This window comes from Vollenhovia emeryi, unplaced genomic scaffold, assembly GCF_000949405.1.
Source record: "Vollenhovia emeryi isolate VEMERY1.0 unplaced genomic scaffold, V.emery_V1.0 DF939126.1, whole genome shotgun sequence".
NCBI classification, from domain to species: Eukaryota; Metazoa; Arthropoda; class Insecta; order Hymenoptera; family Formicidae; genus Vollenhovia; species Vollenhovia emeryi.
Genome location: NW_011967240.1, coordinates 654576 through 668168, shown reverse-complemented (window position 1 = coordinate 668168; position 13593 = coordinate 654576). Strand labels below are relative to the sequence as shown.

The 13593-nt window shown below is 39.9% G+C and overlaps 2 protein-coding genes across 2 annotated transcripts in view; one reads left to right on the top strand and one right to left on the bottom strand.

Moving 5' to 3' along the window:
* Nucleotides 1-13593, bottom strand: part of LOC105568971 (alkaline phosphatase-like) — a 182438-nt gene that overhangs the window by 64707 nt on the left and 104138 nt on the right. The gene's annotated exons all lie outside the window — the stretch shown is intronic.
* The window catches only part of LOC105568970 (caspase-1-like), a 36453-nt gene that overhangs the window by 4188 nt on the left and 18672 nt on the right, over nucleotides 1-13593 (top strand). The window contains exon 2 of the mRNA XM_012025056.1: nucleotides 395-642. Within this exon, the coding sequence (XP_011880446.1) occupies nucleotides 395-642 (248 nt within the window). The remainder of the gene's footprint in view (nucleotides 1-394; nucleotides 643-13593) is intronic.

The window sequence follows — 13593 nt, the reverse complement described above, 5'->3', positions numbered from 1 at the left end:
AAAGTTCACAACCTTCAACATGTTCCAAGATAATTCCACAGAGCGTCATTTCCAACATTAATTAACGAAACAAGGCCGTGAAGTTAAGCATTCGTTTTAGTATTCAGCTTCGGAATAACATTACCAACTTTCTACGATAAGATAACGAGGGTGTAATGTTGCAGTCGCCACGAACTTAATTATAATTTCAAAAGATGTCGACCATTGTTATTGAAGCAAACTGAATTTCCTGCGTTGGGTCTCGCATTTAAAACACAGAAAACAAAACATTGTGTTTTAACGTATCAACTTTAAATAATGTACCTTTAGCATTCACAATTAAACTCGAGTGTCACTAGATACCCCCAAGTGAGCTTCGACAACTTCTCAGCATATTGGAATATTTTTCCAGCAGGGACTGGCTCGATGCGCAAAACGCTGTGAAGGTCGATTTCGACCCGATCGCCGAAGACTACCATATGAAGCATGAAAGACGAGGAGTGGCGCTTATCCTGAACCACGTTCACTTCGAGGAAATGGCCACGAGAAAGGGCTCCATAAAGGACACTCTGGATCTCAAGGCATCGTTAGACAGGCTCGGGTTCGACGTTCGAATTTATAGCGATCCGACAATCAAAACTATAACCACGGTCTTGGAATCGAGTGAGTACTCCATTTCCGTAATCCGGACCTTGCGCAATCGTCGCGCTTTGTTACGTATCACCTGTCTCGATGACAGATCAAACGGATAGACGACGACGCGCCGAGCACCACTCGAATAACGAACGCGGGCGGCCCTGCCGTTTGAAAAAATAGCAGAAACGCGCAGACGATATCATTATTTCTGTTCATTCGCAATATTGCAGGCTGACGCAACCACGTCGTTAGTTCTGTGTACCGTCGTTTTCTTATCTCTCTCTACAATGAGCGCATTTTCGTTCCGTTCTCCCATCGTGACAAAGCGATAGAGTTTTCTCAAGATGGAGAGAAAATACGGAGTGCTTGAGACACCCTCTTCCCTTACTTTTAATCGCAAACTTTTCAAAGAATTTGAACTTAATTATCGTTTGAAAGGGAAAAAGTTCATGAGAAAACCATTTCATACACTTTTTTAACGCTTGATATCTTCGTGATTAAAGCGCAAGATGAAATTTTCCTAAAAGTCCCTTCGATATGGCACAGTACACCGACTCGCGGTTCATTAGATAAATGCACCAGGTCCTACCTCTCTGGTTGTTTTTTTATGTATAAATAAGTATAAACGGAAAAATTCCGATACAGGAATATAAAATATATATAAAAACATATCCGGCGTTAGTGATTGGAATTGGTTGGAAAGTCAAATCATCCATTACGTTTATAATTACTCAATGCAGGTAATCCCATACATATACAATAATCTTCCGCTCGCCTAATGGCATTGCGTCTACAAAGCAAGAAAGCTTTCCGAGTGCGCTGATAATTGCCGGCGGATTCTTTGTAGAGTCCCCCAGCAGACGAGCGGGTTAGATTCCGGCGGTTAACACGAAGCGGATAATGATGCGCGCCGATGAAGGAGACCCGGCGATAAGTTATACAAACATTTTACAACGGAACGAGCTCATTAAACGTCTATTCGTCGCAGTGAACCGAGTTCCTCGACAAATAACTAACAAAGCAATCTCGTGAATACGGCTGCGGCAGGTGCCGCGGAAAGTGAGGCGGAAAGTCCGATGATTACGGAACTTCGCGTTGGATAAGAAAAGTTTTCGCGCCTTCGCCTCAGCGCGACACGATGCGCTCTATCAAGCCGTATTCATTTACCACCCGCTTCTACATTCTCGCCGTTTCGTGCGATCGTGTAGCACGCATTCGAAAGGTTCGCTCCCGCATAGACCCACAGTTGGACAAAGCGCGTGCAATTAAAAATCTCTGGTAAAATAGACGAAAAGCGTCACTACACTCTTAATCTTCTATCGCGTAGTACTGCCGAATTCGCGGTACAATTTTTCAAGTACAATTGAGCTATGATACATGCTGATACAAGATATTTTTCCCGGTACATTAGCACGAGGTACAAGTTATATGAGATAATAATGAATATATAACGATCAGTTGGAGGTACCGCTCGAGGTATCGTCTATAAATTCACGGTACATTTTTAGGAGGTACAAGTAGTTCCCGTACGTACCTTCTATAGTAGTACGAGGTACAATGTACCTCCAAATACCTGTCTCCATGCCAACGAGAGATAGCTTTTGTTATTATCTTCCTTCGTCGTGCCACGCTTGCGTGATCGCGTCGGCTAAAGACACGAAGTGCATATTACATACATTACCCGAGTCAAAATTTTGGTACTAGTTTGACACTTTTACGAATAATTTACGCCTACTTAGCAATAACCTATTTTGACGACATAATATTTTTTACTCCTCCCTTGAATCTTTAATTCTACAAATTTACTTTAGCTCCTACTTAAAAGGACCTACTTTAATGCTAAATTGGCAAAAGTAAAAATTTCCGACACTATCAGTTTTAAAGCAGGAGTAAATTTTGTACTTGCAGTTCGACCTCTTTTACTGTCTCAGGTCCCACTATTATAATAGAATTAAAGGTTCGACATAGGGTGAAAATTTCGACTCTAGTATAGACGCGTTTTGTAATATAGATATTTGAGGCATTTTTCGTGGCCAGTACCAAGAATTAAATGTACAGAGTACATTCGCAAATTACATAATGTGGATCAAGCTTCCGTTTTATGTCTATATTGTGGGCATCCACCAGCAAGACAAGTTTCTGTGTTCTCAAAATAAGACTCCTAATTTCGAGGTACTATCTTCCCTTCTATTTTGGTGAATTTTTATGTACCTCGTAATTACACGTATACTTTTTATTATAACGTGTACCTCCAATTTTTGGCGGTGCACGCTTAAGAGTGTGCGAACGCTGGTCTCTCGCGAGCGAGGGGTAAACTGCTGAAGGCATTGTGGTGTACAGATTTGCGGTATTACTAGGCATTTTTTTGGGCATTAGTGCTCTCTAAAAGTCACTCGGTGGATTATCGCTGGAAACAGTGAATAATCACCGATTTACAGTTATATAGTAAGTATACTACTCCCAGTGAGAAATGATTCGTCGATCAACGTCGAAACGACGTCGAATCGACATCGACACCGTCGAATTGACGTCGATTCGACATCATTTCGACGTCGATCGACGAATCATTTCTCACTGGGCTGCGACTTCCAGTTGTATATACTTACAACTGTAAATCAGTGACTACTGCTTTCAGTGATACTTCATCGATGTATTTTTAGAGAGTAGGTGTTACTTAGCCTTGCTGGGGTTGTAAAGAATCTAAAAAGATACAAAATTTGGAAATATTTAATCGCCAGTAATTAGTTAAGGAAACAACAGGAAACTTCCTTTATTCGCCCAACGTTTCGGCCCTTTTCAAGTGAAATCAACAGATTCCAGTCGCATTTCTGCGCCCATACAGTAATCACACGTCTCTAGAGAGATATAATGTCTCCGTAACGATATTTCTAGTGGGTCTAATGGTATTTGACCATATGCCGTACTAGAATCTGTTGATTGCACTTGAAAAGGGCCAAAACCCATGGCCGAAATGTTGTGCGAATAGAGGAAGTTTCCTGTTGCCAATTGGGTCGATTATTCAATCTATTTGTTAACTAAAAAGATAAAATAAGATAATAAGATGAAGTAATGCTCACTGGGCATTACTGTCAAAATTTTTATGCATTAGCAGGCATTTGGTGGACACAATTTTGGTCAGCGGTTTACCCCACGCTCGCGAGACTTAAATTTCCAGCGGATAACAACGCCGCGCTGACTGCACGAGACAAATCTGTCAGCCGAGTTGATACGAAGAAAAATAAGAAGAGGGAACGCCAAAACTTGGCTGCGCAAAAATGCAGCAAATTTTCGTTCGCTACTTCCCTCGGGAGCAACTAAAGCAGACTTTCCTCCGCTTTCCGCTGATATGAGAGAAACAACGGTAGTAAACTGGAAGCAGGAAAATCCCGGTCGGATTCTCTCTTGCCGATAGACTTTACACGTATTCGATTACCGAGTCGAAAGTACCGGGAGTATCGGAAGAGCGTTCGTTTACTTTGGGAAGCTGCGGCCAGCGCATGTTATAACTATGCTGTCGCATAAATAAACGGCTCCGCTTCGTACTTTGCACGACTACCATCCCTTGCCAGTCTCGATGCTTTAATTTTGTCTGGCAGCGCTCCACGTAAGCCGGAGCGAGCGGGTTTCCTCCTTCTGCAAGTTTCACGAACGCGAATCGACTGCCGAATGAGGACCGAACTTTTCAATTGAAGCGGTCCGTGTGTGTCGTTGTAGCTCCGGCTTTTCTTCCCTTCTTCCCATTGATCAACCAACAATGCGAGAGGTACATGTTGCACCGCCGCCGTTTTCCTCCTCTTGTATCAATGATTCTCGCTCCTTATCTAGATTGTCACGATGCGATAAAGAGAAGAGGTATCGTGACCCAAATGTAGAGGAGATTGTCCACCAAATCTAAAGCCCCTTTTTCTCAAAGATGTACTAACTTGATTGATACCAAAGGCACCAGATGGTAGAAAAGGCCGGGAATGTTATTCGATAAAACTCGACAAATAAATATAATTCTAAAAGTTATCCGCTTTTCGACATTTACGGCGCTACTGTTATACAGCCGGAAACGTAAATTGAAGCCTTCTATCGCGGAGACGCATCGAGTCTCGTTCCCCGCGAAGAAAGAGCGTATCTTTCAAACTCCATTTAACAAAGGCTATCAAGGTAATTGATGGTCATAAAGCGAAGATTAAACTTGTTCGCATAAAATCGCTGATAATTGATTGCCGCGCGCGGTGCATTGATTTCGCAATGTTGCACACTTCAACAAGTGTGCTCAGCGTAGGAAACATCGTAAAAAAATAATTAGCTTCGAATTAACTTGGGTGAAAGAGAGACGGAGGGACAGGGGATAAATGTCTCTCGACAAATTATCGTAACTTTTAATAAATTGCCTTCATAAATTACTTTCGGGAGTGGGGACTCCACAGCTGCTGAAATAATTATTTTCCAAGATAATTTTCGCGAACTATAATAGATAGAAACTAGAGTTGCTCGCGCAAGCCTCGGCGTTAATAAACAGAAACTCGATATACTCATTAAAATTGACGTTCAGCGAGCGGATATACGATTGTTCAGATAGCGCTCCGGTCTTATCGGAGTCAAATTACTCGGACGATTTCGCGGGATTCAGGATTTCGTTCAACAGCCAGAACGATACGTCCCGAGTGGCGTTTGATCGAGTAGAAAATAAAGTGCGGGTTCCCCATATGCGCCGCCGGTTAATCGACGAGGAAACCGCCGGGCGGAACGTGGTGAACGCGGCGCGGACGGCTTTTTCTCTCACCCCGATTTTTTGACCGCTTCCCGGTTGCCAAAAACAAACTTTTTCCCGCGTCGCAGTCGAGTGTGCCGGCGTGGCAGATGTCACCCTGCGGAGTAACGTGACGGCATGTGGCACGTTTCCCCCGTCTTCCCGATTTCGCCGCACGCCCGCCGTGCGGCCGCAATCGCAAGATATTGCGGCGGGAGACAGGCAAACATTTGCGCGCGACTCGCGCGGCGCGAGCGCGCGCGACGATGCGCCGGCACGTAAAGCACTCCCGATGTTTGTCGACACTTCGCTGCCGAAAAGCGGGATACCTGTCGCAATGCCGTCCCTTGACGGGCTCGTCAACGCGGCGGCATCCACTTACCCCAAGTTGCAGCCGGCAGCCCGCGGAAAGGGCTGCGCGCCGCGTTCCCGAAGAGCGGATAAGTTTTCGGAGTTAACGTGTCAAGTACAAGCATCGTGAACATTCCACTTCGGATAAGTACAAGCAGGAAGAGCCCGAGTGTCGTTTCCTCCGCTAATGTCACTTTCCCCCGCCCAGCTCCGATACGCCGATAGAATAGACGGAATTCACCTCTTCTTGTCTGGCGACGGTACACCGTACCCTCCGTACGTTTCTCGACGGTAACTCGTTAAGACAGCTATTTTTCGATACGCGATAGTCGATAACTTCGCGATTGGCTTTTACGGGCTTATATGTACGCCCGAAATGCGTACGTTTCTCGTGCCGATACGTCAAATGCAGATATCGCGAAATGAGAATATTTTACCCCGGGTAAGAACCTACCGTGCTCCAAGTTTCCGCGTTACGTGTTTCCTCGTATTACATACGCTTCCGTAATACAGTGACTTAATTCCCTTCTAACATTGCGCAAAACGCACCGCTGCATCTACAATACTTGTTCGGCCTGTATTATACAATATTAGACCATTTCAATGCTAAGTCACTTCTGACTTTAGACTGTAATGCTCAAACTAGTTCTATTGCCTACCAGCTTTGTAAGATCATAAATTACTTCCACTACTTCAGCCGGTGCCGTGCAATCCTAAATTACTTGGAATTTCAATCAGAATTGCAAGACCTTAAACTTCAACGTCTAGCAAGTACGCATATTACGTTTCTACTTTTGAGTGCACATTGAGGAACAACAATTACCACAATTTCTGCGTTCGAAACGGACGATGTTAACCCTTTGGCCACTGGACTGAGCGCGGAGCTCGGTAAACGTACTTGGTACTCGGTAAACGCTGAACACTTAGCCGCGGAATTCGGCTAAAAAATGCGAATGTCCCCTCGATGAAACAAATGCAGATAAAAACAATGAAAAACATTCCTGCTTGATAGCGACAAAAATCGAGGTACACCACTAAAGTGGCGGTTTTATAATCCAACCCCAAAAATTCGTTTCGAAAGAAGCCACTAAAACGGCGTATTTTATTTCAAAGGATAGACTAACGGGAAATCGATACAATGTCGCGTATTAGTCGAAGGGTTAAGAGAGCACGGAAAGACCGGTTAAGGCAAAAATAACTAACTAAAATTTTAACTCGGTCCTTTAAGATATAAATCAATTACAAGTGTAAACGCCATTTAGGACCTGGCACAGATGGAGATAGCAGCTTGTTTCCACCTAACGAAAAAAACCTGCGTTATGTCCGTTCGCAACGGTGTGCAGGACAGGATGGAAAAAATACGGTGTATGGATTCATATAGCAATTCAAATGGCTACCTCCATCTGTGCCAGGTCCTAAATGGCGTTTACACTTGTAACAAAATATAGCTAAAATTAAAATCGTCAGTATTTCCTTGACTGTACCTGGCATTTTTAATAATACAGAAAATTTATTGCGAAAAATATTACCTCAGCCAGGGTTTGAATCTGGACCTCCCTACGCTCTAGGCGGGCGTCTCACCAATTCGACCACCGAGGCGACATTGGAGAATTCCAATTAGTTGATTATACACCATTGACCTGAAACATGGTGTTTGCCACGCAATGGGAAAGGGGGGAGGGGGGAGGGAAAACTTAAAGATCGCGTATGCGACAGTTCTGCGTACGGCCGACAACCCTTATCGGCGCGCAGTTCACAAAGTCGAAATAGACGCGTTGGCAACATCTTTATACTGTTATTGCGACAAATATTATTATCATATGCCTCGGTGGTCGAATTGGTGAGACGCCCGCCTAGAGTGTAGGGAGGTCCAGGTTCAAACCCTGGCTGAGGTAACATTTTCCGCAATAAATTTTCTGTATTATTAAAAATGCCAGGTATAATCAAGAAAATACTGACGTTGTTAATTATCGCTGGCGGCATTGAAGAATTCTTATTAGTCAAAATTAAAATGTTGCCGTATAAATAGTAGGCTATAACATTGTTTTGTGTTGCAGCATTCACTAAGTTTGCTGCACAAAACCCATATAGTTCTCTCCACTACTTATACCAATGTGGGTATGACAACCACAGATATAGCTGTCCCAATTATTATTATTTATTGGGGTTGTGCCAACCCTAATTAGACATGTGGTAACCATATAGGTCTCTCCGTGAACAAATCTACTTTTTCAACAATGTCAATAACTTGCAACAATTCAACAAATTCCTACAACGTATAATACTTTTCAATGCATGTACACAAGTCAAAGGAAAGGGAATAATCGCAGCTTATAAGAAGTTAATTACAAGTTGCACGTTCGATTCTCATGACGAAGTGAACGAGAGAAATATGTCAAAAATGTTATATTGTGTGCACTGTAACGTGTAGGCTGCGCTTGTGAAAATTCAATCCCAAAAATTCGTTTCGAAAGAAGCCGCTACAACGGCGTATTTTATTTCAAAGGACAGACTAATGGAAAATCGATATAATGGCGCGTACTAGTCAAAGGGTTAAGAGAACTAATCTACTTTTTCTACAATGTCAATAACAATTCAACAAACACCTACAACGTATAATAATTTTCAATGCATATACACGAGTCAAAGAAAAGGGAATAATCTCTCGTAGCTTATAAGAAGTTAATTACAAGTTGCACGTTCGATTCTCATGACGAAGTGAACGAGAGAAATACGTCAAAAAGTTAGTTTACATATCGCGTGCACTGTAACGTTGTAGGCAGCGCTTGCGAAAGTTCAACATTGCTCCGAGTAGAGCGACATTTTCCGGTTTCACCAATGCGTGGCCACCGCGGCATAAGCGTCGGCGCAAAAAGCGAAAGCAAAAAAAAAGAAAGGGTGAGAGGGAGAAAGAAAGAAAAACAAATTCGCGCGAATTGTTTGGCGTATTTCGAAATTCTGCGTAGCGCGCGCAGCTGGGGTCTGATTACAATCGTGATATTCAGTGGAGTCTACAATACGTGGCGCGGCGCAATGATCCCGTGCGCGGCGACCACGAGCGCGGAATTCGCATCCGCGAGTGATCGCGGTGTGTATCGATGGGCAGGATGCAGCCAATCACCCTGCTACGCGCATAACAATACACGGGATGATTCAATAATTCCAAGCGCGCGCGTGGGTCACCTTCTGTTAAGAAAGACCCGTTGCCAGCTGCAGTTCACCACGTCGTTGCGGATTTCCCCCGTTTTCCCATCGCGCCGGCGGGATTTTTGCGCTTTGAAAGAATGATCGCCCGCTATTTGCATGAACCGCTCGATATCGCGGGTCACTTGCCGGTAATAAAACAAGAAAATTCACCATTTCGAGAATCTTTCAAGCAAGATTACTCGAGGATGTTGAAAAAATTATTGAAAACGGTCGTTTATTAATTCCGCTTACAGACCAGTTTAATCCACTCACTCGTATATATTATAGTTTAATAATGTTGTGAGAACAGACAACATTGTTAAACTATAATTTAATTGTAGATTTTACTGTAGATAATTAAACAGTTTTAATATAATAACTATTCAAATTAATAACTTGATACGAATCCCATTTCTCTAAAATTTTTGTTTAATTCAAGAAATTTCCACAATATAATATAGTAAAATTTCATGAAATTATACCTGCAATATACACTAATCTTCGCTAACGGAAACGGCTGCAGGTAATAGAAACTGCATCTCGAATTTGGAAATTATATTTAGTTGGGAATCGCATTTCAAATGTATATTCATATAATCTTCTAATAAGAGAAAATTTCAAAATAATTTCACCGTAAATAGTATGCAATGTAGTACCAATATGTGAATGCACCCAGTTTTTAATTAATAATAAAGTTAAAGTTCGCTTACTTGTGTTGTTAAACATTACATATAAAAATTCTACGATCAAACGCTTTGCGTTGACAGAGTTTATGTATTGCAGAGACAAGCAGTTTAAAAACAAATTTTTCTTAAAAATATGGCGGGCTTAACTTTGAAACTAAATTACTTCAATTTCAGCGTAGAGAATATTTCTCGAATAAATAGATATCTGCCGATAATGACATTAAAAAGTTGTAAAATTAAAAATATTGGCAGCACTCGCTATTTATGGCAATGCTTAATGAATGCGCATAATTGACTTAAATAATACCAAATTTATTCATGAAAATATCAGCGATATTGACGAGTGCATCGCTTGCTCCTATTTCAGCAATATTATCACGAGAAACATCTCGTATTCACAACAAATAATTTATTAAAAGCGCGCACATGGAATTGCGATCTAATGATGATATAATTAACTGCGTATGTAATTCAATACGGAACTGCGATAAAATTCTATAAGAAATACGCGACATGAAAAAAATACGGCGATTAACAAATATTTCAGGTGTTTGAGATAATCGTTCATCGCGTACCATAAATACGATACTAATAATCTTTAACCGTGATCGAAAATTGTATAATCGAGAGAACGCGCGCTCTCTCTGCCCACCGCTATTTTATCTGCATACAAAAGCGCAAAATCGCGCGTGCGTTGCTACACGAGGCAAGATTGGCCTCGGGGTAATAATGTTACCACATCGCGCAACTCGGGACTGTAATGCTTTAACGCGCAACGAATTAAAAAATAGCCAGGATGATCTTCCGGAGAACAAGAGGAGCATCAGCGGCGTGCGGAATTTCCACCTAACGTATTATCCCCCCCGGAATATAAAGCGAACGAAAAGAGCGGAGATATGTAAGCTACCTTTTCGAGTTACGCGAAGCACGATACGAAACTCAATTACACAATAGCTCAGCTCTTATCCGGTTACACCGGTAGCTTATTCGTCTTAAGGGTCGTCAATATCCACATAAGCCGGGTCGAACCGTGACGTCAGAAACGGGAGAAATACTCGCGAACGATTCTTGCAACTTATGTCCACGCGAGTTACTCTTTGTCAACAAAGCCATTTTGACTCGATAAAGCGGGACCATGAAATGCCACCAACTCTATCGTTAGCCTAGCATGTCAAGCGGAAATGCAGGTTTCTCTTCTAGAAAGGTTTCTCGACAACTACTATCAACTTTCATCATATTCATAAATAAGATTTCTTCTTCAGTAAATTATTTAAATTAAATTTTTATTTTTGACGCTCGAGCGGCAAAAAATGAAAATTTGTATAGAAAGAAAAATTTCGAGCAAATAACAATTTTAAAGGAAATAATGCCACAGAAATAACTCCACTGGAAAAATCCAAATTCCAAATATTAAAAGATTTTAATTTTCTTCGACATTTGAATTAATTAAAACGTTGCCCAATCTTTTATCCGGTAGACCGTATACACAAATGGTCAAATAATATCATAAACTATTTTACATGCTTTATATAAAGCTCTTTAAACTCAGCACAAAATCTTTCAATATTGTCGCAATTCATCAATCAGAATCAACTATTCTGATCGAATTGCGACAATATTGAAAGATTTTGTGTTGAGTATAAAGAGCTTTATATAAAGCATGTAAAATAGTTTATGATATTATTTGACCATTTGTGTATACGGTCTACCGGATAAAAGATTGGGCAACGTTTTAATTAATTCAAATCAACTATTCTGTATTACTCTATTAAAATGAATGAATTAATTAACATAAAAATTAATTAAAGTTAATATAAAATAAACTATTACTATTAATATAACTATTAATATAAAATGGAGAATTATGCTTTCAATCCCAATAGATATTCTCGCGAATTTTACACTGCTTACACTATCCGCGCTATCTATTTTTCTTCCTCCTGCGGGAAATTCGTCCAAAATTCGCGTACATTAGCGTTACGTTGAAAGCGCAAGAACATTAATCTATTATCGCTTTATCGTCTATATTTTCCCCATAAAATGATATTCGTTGCGTTTCCGTTTGATCATCCACGTGCAAAGATAAACGATAATCTCGACGAGGCTCACGATGGATTTATTTATAATAAATGGCAAGATAGAGAGGGGTTTAACAACTTGTTCAATGCGCTTACGCGCAACGTGTTTCTGAACTGGAAAGTTTTAATACAAAAAGTACGTAAGCTTAAAATAATTAAAAAATTTTTATTTAATCACATTTAATTCGTTTTTTACTTCGGCTGTATTAAATAAAATTGAGAAGCATGTTATCGGTTATTTTTAAATACTATTTCAATCCTTGATAATTATTAATTTGTAGTTTCGTTCAAAAGGACGTTTATTTGATTTTCCATGCATAATTTAAGCAGACTGAACGCAAAGAATTTCTCGACTATTCAAGAACGCTTTCGATGGTAAGATGAATAATTAGATGAATAATTAGGCGAAGGGCGGAATAGCGCCGTAAAGTGAAGTAATCCTGAACCTTGCCGAGCCCGTTTAAGTGTAACGAGTTTAAAACTCGGTGTGTAACTATTTGCATTCCCTTAGTATAATCTATCTGATGCATATTACTCGTTTATACGCAGATTTCATTTATGTAATATCGATATTTCATTGATAACCTGCAGTGATCCCTTCTGCAATTTTAATTTGAATATCTTCGTTAAAAATTATTAAGTGAGAATATATTTAATCTTTTATTTTATATGTAAAATATGTAATATGTATCCAAACTTTTTTTATTAAACTGTAACGAGACATTATGTGCGTATACTATAAAAATTTACCTTTACTTTTTTAATATTATGATAGTTTATTCTTGCATTTTTATCACAGATAAAAAGTACGTTTCATATATCATATCTCAGAATTTATTACCTATAGGAGCAATTTGTGCAACCATAAAATATATATTTCATATAATTCATATAATTATAAACAATAATTTGAGTTAAAATAAATAAAGAATATTTAATGTCTAAATATATTTTGAAACAAAGTATTTGATATCGAGGTCTCTGTGAAATAAACATTTAAAATCTAACAATAATGTGATATGATTAAGTTAGTAATTTTTATTTGAATATCTAACTATATCAAACAGAAAACGCGGACGCTTTTTTACAAAAAGATATAAAATTTATATATAATGGAATATAAATTATTCAATAAAAAGGTTTAATTAAATATGCATGCAGTTGTAAAAATATAAAATAAATGATTAAAATATGAAGTAATTTTAATAGTCAAGGGCCAAAAATCGTATCAATTTTAGTATTATTTTAGAAATTCTTCGCCACATTTTCAAGAAATAAAATTTTATCGTTTAGTATACTTGCTAATTATACAGTTAAAACGTCTTGTATCTTATAAACTCAGTTTTCTAGAAAAATAATAATCTCACCATCAGTTTTCAATTTTAAACTCGTCAAAATTTTGAAGCATAAAAGGCAGTGCAATAACAGTCTGGATAATAATCTACATATTATTATAGAAGTAGCTATACAGAGCGCACGTTCTTTGACTCGCGTCTTAAAAATTCCCGGTGTAAAGCTCGTGAGATAAGCATCGGCAAATTCAATACTCCCTCATGTAAACGAAATCGAAGAACGCAGATATTGCCGGAAAATGTACCAACCGCACGATTTTGTCGCGTTTCTCGAATAACTCGTGCGGCCATCATCGCCCACAGACACACACCACAATTATTCAGATCTCTTAATTCACGTAATTCACACCTCCAGTCCTGTAACGTGAAGGAATGACGTCGTCGCTGTTCGCATATTCCGCGCAAGTATTTCGCACCTATCTCACCGACCATGCTCGCCAATCTCTTCTCGAGGTGCACTGCCGAGCAACGTGAACCTTCCCTTGAATACAGATTACTCGAACACTGAATTTTCCTCATCAAAACTCTAAATGGACGGCGCGTCTCGTTGCATCTCCCTCTATCTCTCACCGCCTGTCGTCGTT